This window comes from Primulina eburnea, chromosome 3 (assembly GCF_022965805.1).
Source record: "Primulina eburnea isolate SZY01 chromosome 3, ASM2296580v1, whole genome shotgun sequence".
NCBI lineage: Eukaryota > Viridiplantae > Streptophyta > Magnoliopsida > Lamiales > Gesneriaceae > Primulina > Primulina eburnea.
Genome location: NC_133103.1, coordinates 16,119,443 through 16,134,166, shown reverse-complemented (window position 1 = coordinate 16,134,166; position 14,724 = coordinate 16,119,443). Strand labels below are relative to the sequence as shown.

Here is a 14,724-nt window from a genome sequence, read left to right as displayed (position 1 = left end):
ACAGAATGACATTCGTCTATATGCAAATGTCCCGTAAGGACATGTAAAAGTGGTTTTCTCCTGATCTTCAGGGTAAATAGGAATTTGCATATAACTCGAATAACCATCCAGGAAACAGTAAAAAGAGTGTCCAGCTAACCTTTCCAACATTTGATCAATAAAGGAGAGGGGAAAGTGGTCTTTACGGGTGACGTCATTAAGCTTTCTATAGTCAATACAAACATGCCACCCCGTAACAGTTCTGGTGGGAATTAATTCATTATTTTCATTTTTCACAACAGTGATCCCACCCTTTTTCGGAACAACTTGTACTGGACTTACCCATTTACTATCAGAAATCGGGTAAATAATACCTGCGTCCAGTAGTTTTATCACCTCCTTCTTGACCACCTCTTGCATAGCTGGGTTCAGACGTCTTTGAGGTTGGGTAGATGTCTTGCGATCAGCCTCTATCAGAATTTTGTGCATGCACATGGAGGAGCTGATTCCCTTTATGTCTGCGATACTCCACCCTATGGCTTTGATATTACTCTCAGAACTCGCAGCAGCTTTTCTAAAACAATTACTGGCAATTTAACATTATCAAGCAAAAATAGGTATTTTAAGTGCGAAGGAAGAGGTTTCATCTCTAGGATTGGGGCTTCTTCGATGGATGACTTTAAAGGTCTTGGGACATGCCCAAGCTCCCCAATCCTAGAGTTTACCATTTCGGAAATCGGCCTGTCTGCTTCCAAATATTGTATGGATTCCTCGATATCTTCATTTCCCAAATCTTCCGGACATGTATGGGTCAAACAGACTTCCAAAGGATCTTCACCTATCAATTTTCGCAAGCCACACTCAACAAACTCATCAGTAGCATCAACTCTAAAACAATCAGATGCGTAATGAGGGTATTTGATAGATTGGAAGACATTAAACACTACACTCTCATCATTCAATCTCAACACCAACTCACATTTGTGTACATCTATCAGAGCTTTCCCAGTGGTTAGAAATGGTCTTCCTAAAATAAGAGGAATCTCACGATCCTCTTCCATATCTAACACAACAAAGTCCACTGGGAAAATAAACTTGTCAACTTTCACCAACACATTCTCTACAACTCCTCTAGGATATTTAATTGATCTATCAGCTAATTGTAGAGAAATTGTAGTGGGTTTAACTTCACCGATCCCTAACTTCTCAAAACATGAATAAGGCATTAAATTAATGCTTGCTCCTAAATCACACAAAGCTTTACCAAAGAATGAAGTTCCTATGGTACAAGGGATAGAGAAGCTACCTGGGTCCTTAGCTTTTGGAGGTAATTTATTTTGTAGAATTGCAGAGCATTCCTCCGAAAGCTTCACTGTCTCAAAATCCACTAGTTTCCTCTTGTTCGATAAGATTTCTTTAAGAAATTTAGCATAGGAAGGCATTTGAGCTAAAGCTTCTGCAAACGGGATATTTATGTGCAGCTTTTTGAAAATCTCAAGAAATTTTGAAAATTGAGTATCCAGTTGCAGTTGCTTTGCTCTTTGGGGAAAGGGGAGTGAATTAATATCAACAGTGGGATTTGAGTTTAGAGATTTACCTTTCTCCCTTGCGTCCTCCGTCCTCTGCTTGGATGATCACTTCTCCTTTACATTTTCCTCAACATCAACTACCTCTTGCTTTATGGGAGATGTCACCATGACTGCATTGATACCTTTCGGATTTTTTTCCGTGTCACTAGGTAGTGAACCCGGAGCTCGTGTAGACATCTGTGTCGCCAACTGCCTTAGTTGAGTCTCTACCCTTTGCATCATGGCGTCATGATTCTGCCATCTCATCTCATTCCCGGCTATGTACTTGGCAAGCATATCTTCAAGATTTGACTTGCTATCCTGTGGCTTGAAACCGGGTGGCATCGAAGGTCCAGCACCTTGCGGAGGTTTAGGTGGTTGTTGAGGAGGCTTTTGTTGTGTGGGATGCTGCGGAGGATTAAACTGTAGTTGCTCAACAGAATTTTCTGACGGTCTCCACCCAAAATTCGGATGATTCCTCCAGCCTGGATTATATGAGAAACTGTATGGGTTATATGGTTGCCGACCCTGGTTTCCCACATAATTCACTGAATCTCCCCAAGACATTGTATTCTCTCACAAGACATATCTGGCAAGAACGGCATGTCACTAGATGATCCACCAACTGTCTCAGCATTTCCGTGAATTTGATGCACTGGTTTGGCTGGTATTGATTTATTTGCCTGTAACTGTGCCATCTGATGTGTCGACCCATCAAGCTTTGTTGTGATCGCTGTCAAAGCGTCCATCTCAAGAAATCCGACTTTCTTCTCCCTGCGGTTGTCTTGCCAACCCACATTGCTCTCTGCCATATTAGATATGATTTCGAACGCTGCGGTTGGCGTTTTCCTGTACAAGCTTCCGTTTGCTGCCGCATCAAGCATAGACCTAACAGATGGATCCACCCCATAGTAGAACGTCTCAACCTGCTGGCCTATCGAAAAACCATGTCGTGGGCACATCCTCAACATCTTTTTAAACCTTGCCCATGCTGAATTTAATGATTCCCCATCTTTCTGTCTAAATGATGTAATTTCATTTCTCAACTGTGTAATCTTGGTTGGGGGAAAATACCTGTGCATAAAGACCTCGACTAATCCATCCCATGTCGTGATAGAACCAGCTGGAAGGTCTCGAAGCCACTCCATAGCCTCTCCTTGTAGGGAAAATGGAAATAATCTGAGTCGAATGGCATCAGTACTCACCCCATTGCACTTGATTGTGTCACAGATTGACAGAAAGTTCTCCAGATGTGCATTAGGATCTTCAGACGGTGATCCTCCAAATTTGACTTGGAGTTGAATCATTTGGATGATGTCTGGCTTAAGTTCGAATGTGTTTGCCTGAATTGTAGGGCGGACAATACTAGAACCATAACCTCCAAAAGGGGGCCTATGAAGCTCCATTAAGGTACGATTATCCTCTTCTCCGGCCATGTCTTCAAATTCTGGTCTACGGTCTATTTCAGATTTTGCTTCAGATTCAAATTCCAGAGTCAAGTTGTTGTTCCTTCGAGCTCTGCGGATACTGCGGAGAGTGCTTTCAATCTCAAGATAAAGTGGAACTAGATTCCTGACGTCTTGAGCACGGCTCATATAACACGAGCTAACCCCTGAAATCAAAAATTTAAATGCACGATTTAAGCTCCAAAAGAGTATAAAAATCTGAAACAAAATTAATTAAAATGCTAAAGAAAAATGAAAAATTTAAAACTAAGAATAAAAGCCTAATCTCAAACAAATAATTTATCCTAATATCAAATAAATAGTCCCCGGCAACGGCGCCAAAAACTTGACCGACGATTTCGGTTGAGATTAATTATAGCAAGCGGACTAGGTCAAGTTATAGTAAATGAACAGAACGTCCAAGTATCGATCCCACAGAGACTATTATTTAATTACTAAGATTGAATTATTCTATTTAATCTAGGCAAATAATAACGAGCGATTTGATTATTATTTAAACTAAGTAAATTTTAAACTAATTTATGCTAATTTAATGACCGAAATCAAATTGGCAGAAAAGCTTGGAACTTGGGGTTTTCAAATTTAAATAAAATGACCGGGAACACACGAGGGTAACAAACTCCGATTATTATCATGCACTGGAATTATTTAACTACATATTATTCGAAGTCACGATGTAATCCTCTAATTTAATTATAAACCTATTTCTAGAATTTATAATCCTATTTTCATTTAACAGTCCAATTATTTCTAATTGTATTTAATTAAACAAAAACGCATTTATCGACGATAGAATTACAGCTGTTGCCTAGAATCGCACACTGAAACCGAATACTATTTCTAGTCGGTTTAACTGTGTGTTGATTAATATTTTTGAAGCTAAATCCAATCTATTCCCTTTCGAGTCAAGATCGAACAACAAACATGCAGATAATTGGCCAGATTAAAAGCACGAAAATTACGCAACCATTAATCAATAACATAGAATAATTTTATAAATCAAATAATCCAACGAATAAACAAAATCAATCGTTTGTCCCTATCGTGGTCCCGATCACAAGAGAGAATTACTCCATAAATTCAACACAAAAATCAAATTTAATATTCGAATTCATGACTGAAAATAAGAAAACGAAAGAGAAGAGAAAATCTCAGTGATGGTGCGCGGTTCTTGCGTGAGAAGTACACGAATTTCTCTCCTTTTTCCCAAGCTGTCGCTCTGCCTTCGAAGATGCGAACGTTCTCCCTTTTCTTCCTCTCAAAGTCGGCTCTCTGTAAAAAATTCAACAACCCTTTTTTCTAGGTTTTTCCCTTTTATTTTCCTTCCAAATCACGGGCAAATCTTCGCCAAAATCTCGATCTAATATCATGTACACGGACCCCGTGCATACGTCAGGGAAAGGGTCCGTGTAGACTCTGTCCAACATTTCTTCCGGATTGCTGGACACGGACCCCATGTATAGGTTCGTCTTGGGGTCCGTGTAGTCTCTGGATTTTTCTTCTTTGGAGGTTGATGTACACGGACCCCGGGTACAGGTCCGGCATGAGGTCCGTGTAGTCTCTGGATTTCTCTTCTTTGGAGGTTGATGTACACGGACCCTTACGCGGGGTCCGTGTAAGGGTCTGTGTTTGGCCTTCGTGTTTTTTCCCTATTTTTCCTGGTATTTCTGATGTGGCATTGCGAAGTTTGACTTCTTTCCATTTCTTTGGTTTTTATCATCTTTTGGTCAAACCTGCAAATACCCATGATGAGACGAAAGAAGCGCGAAAATCGGAATAAAAACGCCAGATAAGCACGAATACGACAAAATAAAGTCCCTAAAATGCTATATAATTCGTGCTCATCATGTTCCTTTAGGAAAAAAATAAAATAAAGAATATTGATGAATTTTTGTATCATAGAGATTACTCAAAAACCTAGTCACTCTGTCAGAACTAAATCAAGACTAAGACTACTATTCTATGGAGGTGTATGTATACATACAAATGCATAAAATGATTTGCTATTTGCATCTCCGCAGCTCATTGAAAATCATTTATTTTATTTTAATCTCGACTTGTCCCTTAGTGGTGTTGATTCCTTGTTATATTTGTGTATGATTTGGGATTTATCTATTCAGGTCCGCTGTGCATTAAGTGGTGTAGCAAGAAATGTCGCTAAAACTGGGAGCAAAGCCTTACTTGATAAGTGCCTCAGGATTCGACTTGGCAGGTCTACACTCTTCAAACATACATGTGACAGCTTTAATTATGAACTAATTTCCAGGTAATGAGAGTAGATTAATAGATTTGGTAAGTAAATAAACGTGAAATCATATGAATAAAATATTAGTATCATATTCAAATAAAATTAATGAATTTTATTATATATATTCTGATTTTTAATTAGTTAATTGTCTGAACAGTATGAAGAAACATATTACTTTAACTAAAATTAATACTAAATCTTGTCGATTATTTTATCTTTAAAGTTTATTTCGAAATTTCAATATGCAAATCTATCTCATTGATTGATGCTTATAAGCACAAAAGTTTAGTAATTAAGATGAAGTATATAATATAATCTACGGGTAAATTTTATATTTTAGTATAATAATACATAGTATTCAATGTGATTAATTTAACATGATGTATACCACTTTTTTAGATTTACCACCAAATATTTCATACATCTTTAACTGTCTAATATTATTTTATGAGGAATGTATCAGTTAAAAATTAAAATTGTGGCAATATAGATATTTTTATTTTAAGGAAGGTGCTGGTTAAAAATAATTGTATATTGAAATTTTGATTTCATTTATTTAGTTAATATAGCATTATTTAAATACATTAACTAAGATGACATTTTTATAGCTCAATTGGGAATAATAAAATGTATGCCCAAACTTATAAAAATAATCAAGAAATAGATACAAAATTTACTTACTGAACTTTAATATGGCCCAAAATATTAGCATTGGTATGACCGAGAATATTCTTTTTTCGAGTAAGATTTGAAGTAGATGGTTGGAGGTGAATATTGTATTTGGTGCATAAATTGCACTATTTTAAAACAGAGTTGCTATAAAATAGAGTTTGGGTCGGGGATAACTTAAGGATGTTAATTGGGGCCTTTCGCATCCCCGCCCCCTAGAGGAACCTGCATTTGATTGGAGTGGTGAGTCCCATCCAAGCTTACCTTTGGAGAAATTGATTGTTTGTCAATTAAATGTTATCCGTTTTACGAAGGATGAGTCAAGTGAGTTACCTGGCTTTGCTGCTGGAACTTTCTATGGTGTTTATGATAAATTGCACCATTTCAAAGATCTCGGCATCAATGCCATCTTATTGGAGCCGATCTTTCCTTCTGATGACCAGAAAGGACCCTATTTTCCCTGGCATTTCTTTTCTCCTGGAAGGTCATGTGCATCTTCTGGTGACCCGAAGTTTATTGCAAACTCCATGAAAGAGATGATTAAGAAGCTGCATGCTACTGGAATTGAGGTTTTGCTCGAAGTTGTTTTCACCCATAACGGAGAGGATGTAACACTGAGAGGAATTGATGATTCATATTATCACGTCAAAGAGGACTTGAAATCTAAAAATATGCTGAATTGTGACTACACTGTTGTCCAACAAGTGACCTTAGAGAATCTCCGGCATTGGGTGATTGAGTATCACATTGATGGGTTCTGTTTCATCAATGCCTCTTCACTCTTGAGAGGTGAGTTCCTTTCACGCCCTCCTTTGGTTGAAGCTATTAATTTTGATCCATTACTTTCGATGATCAAAATAATAGCAGATTCTTGGGATCCACTTGACATGGAGACAAAAGAATTACCGTTCCCTCACTGGAAACGTTGGGCAGAAACGAACAGAAAATTTTGTGTTGATGCGAGAAACTTTATAAGGGGTCGAGGTTCTATAAGCAGTTTAGCAACACAACTTTGTGGAAGTGGAGATATCTTTTTAGGTGATCGAGGCCCAGCATTCTCTTTCAATTTATTACCAGAAAACTCACTCTAACAGATTTAGTTAGCTTTAGTAGCGAAGAAGTTGCATCTCAGTTGAGTTGGAATTGCGGGGAAGAAGGGCCCACAAATAAGACTCCTGTTCTAGGGAGGAGGCTTAAACAGATCCGTAATTTCCTTTTCATTTTGTTTACTTCTTTAGGCGTGCCAATTCTCAACATGGGAAACGAATCCTGTCAATCTTGTGCAGGATCACTGGCATATGTCTACCAAAAACCTTTGGATTGGAATTCCTTGAAATCTGGCTTTAGTATTCAGGTCACACAGTTTATTTCATTTTTGTGCTAATTGTAAATGAGACGACATGATCTTCTTCAGAGGCGAAGCTTCTTGACGGAAGATTACATTGAGTGGCATGAAACCGATCTTTCTCCACCAAATTGGGATGATCCATCATGCAAATTTGTAGCTGTGACTTTGAAGGTTGACACAAAGTTAAGCCAACCAACTTTAGCTTTTCCAAATCCAAGTGGCGACTTGTTTGTTGCCTTCAACAGTGCGGATCAGTCTGAGGAAGTTGCTCTCCCACCACTTCTAGATAATGCGTCTTGGGTTCGTTTGGTTGATGCAGCACTTCCTTTTCTAGGCTTTTTCTCTGTGGTTGGTGTTCCCCTTGAAGATGGTTTATTGACATGTGAAACGAAGTCCCACAGTTGTGTGCTGTTTGAAGCTCAGAATTGTAGTTATAGTCCGGGTATGTACCCATGCCATACTTTCATGAGCATTTTATATATACATTTCTCATTTGGCACTATGTTGCTTTACTAAAGTGCAAATTTATTTTTACTATGCCTTGATCTCTACCTGATTAGCCATTTTCGCAATTGAAGTAGCCTCCTTTTACAGTTTACATAATGTTCTGTGCCAAGTGCATGATTCATCTTTTTTACCGATGGTTCGAACACTTGATGATAGACGCTCTTTTGCTGCCAACCTAGGATTCTTCTGTCCTTGATGTAGATTGAGGTTTCTCTTTAAAACAGGTAAACTTAGCTCATACCCTTGTGCAGAATCGCTATCTTGAATATTTAGTTCTCTTGGACTTCAGATCACTGTTACCTATCATCTTGATAGTGGCTATTGCGTGATGCACACATAATGTGTGGGAATGGTGCCTTCTCATCTATCAGACCACGTTTCCAGCAACGGCATATTCACTTCTGTGTGTTTTAGTCGATACAAAATCCATTTTTTTCGACCATTAAAAACCTCTGCGACAGTTACTTACGCCCAAAGCTGAGCTTAGAGGCAAAGGAGGAAAGTGGTGAATTGCATGGACAGCATTATTAATTCTCATATTCTTCCCTTCCAAAAGCTTTGTTTCTGATCTTTGTGTAGCTCTTGATCTGCATTATCCACTACCAATTTATTTGCTAACCAAGTTAGATGACATTTATCTCAGGCTTGAATTGATTTCGACTTGCTAGTTTTTTTATGTTGTGTGTTGTCCCTTGTTTAAACAGGCAAAGAATGAAATTTGAATGGGCGATGCTTGGAAGTACAAGATTGATCTGAACTTCTACGTAATACCTTCTCTTACATATGGAAACCTTTGCAAAGCTTACACATGGCGAAGAACGCAGCAAATATCCAATGTGGTTTCAGAAATACACTGGGGGCAAGAACGACTGTTGTATGGATACAGAAACTGCAAGTAGCCATGCAGTCATAGCTGTTGCGGCATTTTTAGAGGAAGCCTCAGCAGGCGATAGATGAGGAAGGCTTGAGGGATGGTTGCCAGTTCCTGTTGTATATTTTTTTCTTTACTTTAATATATATTTATTTTTATAATATGAGGGTAAAGAATTATTTGGCGTCTTTAATTTGGAGTTTGATTTCGTTTTCCACGTTATAAATTTCTAGCTCTTGCACAACGTGGAGCTGAGTGACGCAATGTTCTTGGTATTGGACTATTGGTATGGTTAGCGCTTCGTTTAAGTACAACCATGCACGGGAATTTATGGTCTTTGATTTATAGTCATGACTAAGTGTGTAAAATGAACGATGATAATTCCTCTTTTATATGCATATTTTAGTTTGAGTATGCTGATTATTTTGGCTATTTCAGTTTTGATTATTTCGATTTTCCCTTTTTGGTAAAAGTAGTTTAGTTTTTTTCTCATGAAACTTTAGGGCAGTTCAGTCTATTCAATTTGAAAGCAAATTCGATATAGTGTGTAGTTTGGAGCCTCATGAGAAAAACCCAAAATAGAGACGGAGATTTTCGATTTTTTCAGATTCAGAAATTTTTTAAAATCTTCGAAATAGTTCGAGATGGGTACGAGGATATTATCTCTATATTCGAATCCGTCCTGAAAATAATATTAATAATGAAATAATATTATTATTAATATCACTAATCATAATAGACAATAATAATTTTTGGTACGAAAATTTCAGTCTTGTCTCATTAATATTTTTGAAACGAGACGAGAGGCTTCGCGGATTTGGGTTTAAGAATTCCCTGAATCTGTTCCTGAATCAAAAAAAATGAGGATCGGAACCCCCGTACGAATGAGGATGAAATTGGGAGACGGAAATAGAGATGACAAACTCTTCTTGCTCCATTGTCATCTCCAATTGTGTGTATTTTCACCTAAAATGGTGTGTCACATTTCCTAATAATATTTATACGAGGTTTTTTCTCATTGAACAATATTTTAGCTTTTTATAAATTAGAAAAGAGATTCTCATGCAAGAGGAGTGAGCGTTTGGCTGTTGTCACAGTAGAACAAAGGCAAAAACTTCTGTGGCGTAAACCTTAGCAAGAGAGCTTCATGGCTATGTTTCGGACGCTTTTGATTCTCGTTCCCATCTTCGCTACTCTCTGCAGTTCATTTTCCCCCGAGAGCCCCACAGATGGGCGAATTTTGGTCTTGCTCGAGGATTTTGCACTCAAATCTTCACACTCGCTCTTCTTCAAGTCGCTCCAAACCAGAGGATTTGACCTCGATTTTAAGCTCGCCGATGATCCCAAAATCTCCTTGCAGAGATATGGAAAGTATTTATATGACGGACTTATTCTCTTCAGCCCCACCGTCGACCGTAAGTAATCACGCGAAATTTGTGAAAATTTTATCCATTTTTGTTCGTACAGAGACCTGTTTTATGCATATGAAAATTAGAGGATTAATTGAATTGTTTATTGTTTGAGTGAAATTAGGTTTTGGAGGGTCGATTGATACAGCATCGATATTGGAATTCGTTGATTCTGGCAATGATTTGATCATTGCTGCTGATCAATCGGCTTCGGAATTGATTCGAGACATTGCCTTTGAGTGTGGTGTTGACTTTGATGAGGTAGTTTTTTCTTTTTTCTTGTTTTTTGGCTCCATTTTATGGAAATGTTATTGGTAGCTTGTTTTTTCGTAGAAAACTAGAAGAGAATAGGTTTATAATTATGGAAATACATTTCAGCAGAGGTTGATAACATGTAGTTGGATAATAGGATCCAGAAGCTTTGGTCATTGATCATACAAGCTATGCAGTTTCAGAAATCGAGGGGCATCATACTCTTCTTGCCAGTGATGATTTTATTCAATCCGAAGTGATTTTGGGAAGCAAGAAAATTGAGGTAAAGTTGTTTGTATTATTCCAAGCTAACATGTAAACAAATGTCAAACACGTAGGTAATCATACAAGCAATATGCTTGTAAAAAGCAGTTTTTATCATCATTTTCTATTTGTTTCTTCCATTGAATTTTCCTGTTGAAAGCAAAACTGAAAAGATCATTTGTCATTTTGCCCAACCATTATAGTCTGATCTCCATTTTTCGCTATTTACTCTGCAATAGGCTCCTGTACTTTATAAGGGTATTGGCCACTCAGTAAATCCTGCCAACAGTATGGTAAGATCTCTTGACGCACTTTATAGAAAACATTACGTTGTGATTCAAGTTATATCTTAACCATACAACTTAGATCTTATCTGACTTTTACTCAGGTGTTAAAAGTTCTCTCGGCTTCACCTGCAGCGTATTCAGCCAATCCACATTCCAAGTTGTCAAACCCTCCCTCTTTGATTGGTTCTTCCATATCTTTAGTTTCTGTAGTGCAGGTATGTCTGTTCTTATGTAGTAAGTAGCCTTTATGTATGTGTTTCCAGGTGCTTTGTGGGGATATATTTTCTTCAATAGATGGCAAACTGATTTCAAATTGTCTGTATTCAAAAAAATTGCTTGAGTTCCATCAATTTTCAAGACAGTGAAGTTATTTTACAATTCTTTTCTTTAGTAACACGGATACTGTTTACATTCAGGCAAGAAACAATGCCCGGATTTTGATATCTGGCTCATTAAGCGTGTTCAGCAACCGGTTAGTATATAATGTAATATTCGTCCTGTCTTCATTTAGAGGGTTGAAAGATTTGGCTTTGTATTCAGGTTCTTTCAATCTCGAGTACAAAAAGCTGGAAGCTCTATCAAGTGAGTGATTTGACATGCTGACTTGAGACAGCAATCTTATTTTTAATGTTTGGGTGATAGTTCTAGTTACTGTAATGTTCCTTGCTAGCATGTAAGTTTCTTTGCCAAGTCCCATACCAGAAGGTGAACCCCCTTGAAGATGAGACCCTCTTCTAAAAATTTATCGGCATTACAAGATGTAAGTTTTTGTGTTGGCAAGTGATAATGGAAAGATGCAACTTAATAAGAAAGTGGGAGCGCACATTTTTAGAAATGCGCTAGTATCAGTTAATTTTACATTGTGATGTGTTCAATAAGTCTATACCTTGGCTCTTTTTCTTTTGGAGAACATGAAATGATTGTGCCTAATATCATGTCAACAGGCATGAGAAATCTGGGAATGAGCAATTTTTGACTGAACTCAGCAAGTGGATTTTCCATGAAAGAGGTCACCTGAAGGTGTGCTCTTGTCTCAAGTTGTGACCACTCTGTTGTTTTTCATTTTCCCGACAAGTATTGATCCCCAGAGCTCGTTTCTTCAAATATGTGTTTGTATCTCTGCAAAAAGAAAATTGTGTTCGTTTTTTCTTCTTTTGCATATATTGTCTTATTATATATATTTATCCACACATGCATACACACATGATTTTTTTTGTAAAACCATGTTGTCCTTGTTTTATGTTTCAAAATGTCGGTGTTTTTGTAGGCAGTTACTGTAAGGCATCATAAAGTTGGTGAAGTTGTTGAACCTTCATTCTACAGAATCAAAGATGACCTGGTAACTTTTTGTGCACTGAATGTTAAGAAGCCTGAAATGTCTGCTATGAGCTGATAATTGACATTTCAATTTGATTAAAGGAATATTCAGTGGAGATTTATGAGTGGTCCGGCGCAAATTGGGAACCATATGTTGCTGATGATGTGCAGCTTCAGTTTTATATGATGAGTCCTTATGTTTTGAAAACCATGTCAACCAATCAGAAGGTGAGTTGATTATAGTAGTCAAACCTTCCGAACAATTTTTTTTGTAGCTGCTCCAATGGGTAAGATGCATGTCTCATTGTTATTTTCTGTCATTTGCTACAGGGTCTTTATCATTCATCATTCAGGGTTCCCGATGTATATGGTGTCTTCCAATTTAAGGTCGAGTACCGAAGACTTGGATATACAAGCTTAAGTTTATCAAAACAGGTATTGTTTCCCTTTCTCGTAGCATGTCCATGTTTATTGTGATAAAACCCTACGAGTTCATAGTTTTGCTACTTTTTATCTAATTCGATGCTAATTGACTTAGAAATTGATTTAGTTCCAAGTATTAGAAAATTATTGTCACCGCAACCGTCTTTTTATTTAGTATTTTATCGAGTTACATATATGTAGATGTTTCAGGCCAAACACTTTCCATTGCACTCTCTTTGAATTGTACTAATAAGTGGTGTTTGTGGTAAATATTATGTAGCTTTTTTATGAATGTCTATTTTTTGGGTCCTATGACTTTTCATGTAGTTGACAACCAGCAGCATTTCTGACTAATGTTTCAATTCTCATGAACTACTCGCTTGAAATGTTGTGATTTACAGATTCCAGTTCGACCATTCAGGCATAACGAATATGAGAGATTCATTCCAGCTGCTTATCCATATTATGGAGCATCATTTTCAATGGTACCTTCCTCTTTTATTATTCGCTGCCTCTTTTGTGTATTCTAGAACTTGAGTGGTAGTTAAAGTTCAATGTTGTCTTGTGTTAAATTGATTTCTCAGTAGTAGATGTCTTCTACCAATTCTCCGCGCCTGTAGTTTTATTGGTACTTGGATAAGTTGGTGGAGCTTAATTTTATTCTTTTTGTAACGGACACAAATATTAGTTTTGACTAGGAAAAATTGACCCATTGCAAGCCCATATGCAGCATACGGTCTTGAGGGCGACAGAAGTATATTTTATTGTCTTTGTATCCGTTGTGATGTTAAACTACATATTGCATAATGCTAAACACTCTCTTATGAATCTGTTTAATGATTCAGATGGCTGGTTTCTTTATTTTCACAATGGCGTATCTTTACACAAAATAGCTGCAAAATTCTTTGATGAAGACGGCAAATTTTCTATCTTTGAAGCAGCTGGGAACGACATAAAGTAGTTCAGCCAACGGCTGGTATCTTGAGCCTGATTCTAATCGATTCATGTGAAACCATAGAGAAGACACATATATAAGATGAGAATTGCCATTTTTACATTTACGTCAATAGGCCAAATTCTATTTGAACGGCTGTTTTTAATCTTGCTATCTGTCCATTGTTTTTAGTTTTTACTCTCTTATCAGGGGCCGTTTGCTTATGAACCTCAAATTCTTGTTCCTGGAATATTGAAGAACAATGAGAGCGTTAGTGTAAGCAGCCTTTTTCGCTTTGTCGATCTATGTATTTTAAATCTATGTATTCACAAAGTATGGTAAGATAAATTCGCCATTCTTAATCAGCCATCAAACCTGCCTCAATATAGAAAGAAAAAGAATGAAATTATGGGCTGCTTACCTCGTTGTAAAGCATTTTTTAAGAATAAAATGTTTCGCATTTTTTGGAAAAGTGGTTACGTCCGTTTCTGGTGGCTAAAAAGTCTGATCAGTGGCGGAGTCATTTCATGCTCATTAGTTCCGAGGTTGGGGTATAAACTGCTGTACGGTGTAAAGTAATAGAGTTTGAGTTCAAAGCTCGCACATTCAACTCTCACAACAATCTTAGAAAATCTTGTTTCATGATAATATTTTTGGTTCGAATTAAACACTCAGCTTGGTTTGCCTTTATGATCATGACGAAGTTTCTAAAAAATTCGTTAGTGTGTGCACGTAGCTGCTCAAATCGAGGGTGAATTGTACTTGAGAGTTGAGACTTTTTTATTATTTTGGAAAGTCTAAAATATTCATGAAAATTTTTGAAACTCTGATCGGTTAATTTTTTTCCATAAATATCGATATGTTGCACAAAATGTTAATGCATCTGTATATTAAATCATCCAGAAAAAAGATTGCTCCAAAAAAAAAGAACATCGTAAAATTTTAGAAACATAAAAACATTTTCTTCTGTTTATAGTGTGTGTAAACTGATTTGATTTTGAAGATCGAATTTAAAATGATTTCATTAACAAATAAGTTCAGATTTATTTTAATGAATAAAATAAAAACTAAGAAAAATGATAGATAAAAAATTTCAAATACATTTTACATGGGTTTTTAGCCGTGTTTTAAATAATTCACCGGGGCTCAAAATCAAAGCTACTGGATTAAATTGTTGCAGAG

General features: G+C 37.0%; 1 protein-coding gene and 1 pseudogene across 1 annotated transcript; both read left to right on the top strand.

Moving 5' to 3' along the window:
• The first annotated feature begins 6,106 nt into the window (after nucleotides 1-6,106).
• Nucleotides 6,107-9,086, top strand: LOC140826879 (isoamylase 2, chloroplastic-like; annotated as a pseudogene).
• Nucleotides 9,087-9,580: 494 nt separating this feature from the next.
• Nucleotides 9,581-14,472, top strand: LOC140826988 (dolichyl-diphosphooligosaccharide--protein glycosyltransferase 48 kDa subunit-like). The gene is made up of 13 exons (XM_073189553.1): nucleotides 9,581-10,071; nucleotides 10,190-10,326; nucleotides 10,475-10,600; nucleotides 10,821-10,874; nucleotides 10,970-11,083; nucleotides 11,285-11,340; nucleotides 11,409-11,450; nucleotides 11,813-11,888; nucleotides 12,136-12,207; nucleotides 12,288-12,413; nucleotides 12,516-12,620; nucleotides 13,010-13,093; nucleotides 13,454-14,472. Exons 1-13 carry the CDS (start codon nucleotides 9,804-9,806, stop codon nucleotides 13,499-13,501), a joined length of 1,308 nt encoding a protein of 435 aa, XP_073045654.1. The 5' UTR covers nucleotides 9,581-9,803; the 3' UTR covers nucleotides 13,502-14,472.
• The last annotated feature ends 252 nt before the right edge of the window (nucleotides 14,473-14,724 follow it).

What these genes read in the sequence shown, in the direction of transcription:
- LOC140826988 (XM_073189553.1), top strand. Translation starts at nt 9,804, where the DNA reads ATGGCTATGTTTCGGACGCTTTTGATTCTCGTTCCCATCTTCGCTACT. An exon ending in CTTTAGTTTCTGTAGTGCAG is followed by an intron (nt 11,084 to 11,284) that starts GTATGTCTGTTC and finishes GTTTACATTCAG; the next exon opens with GCAAGAAACAATGCCCGGAT. An exon ending in TTAAGCGTGTTCAGCAACCG is followed by an intron (nt 11,341 to 11,408) that starts GTTAGTATATAA and finishes CTTTGTATTCAG; the next exon opens with GTTCTTTCAATCTCGAGTAC.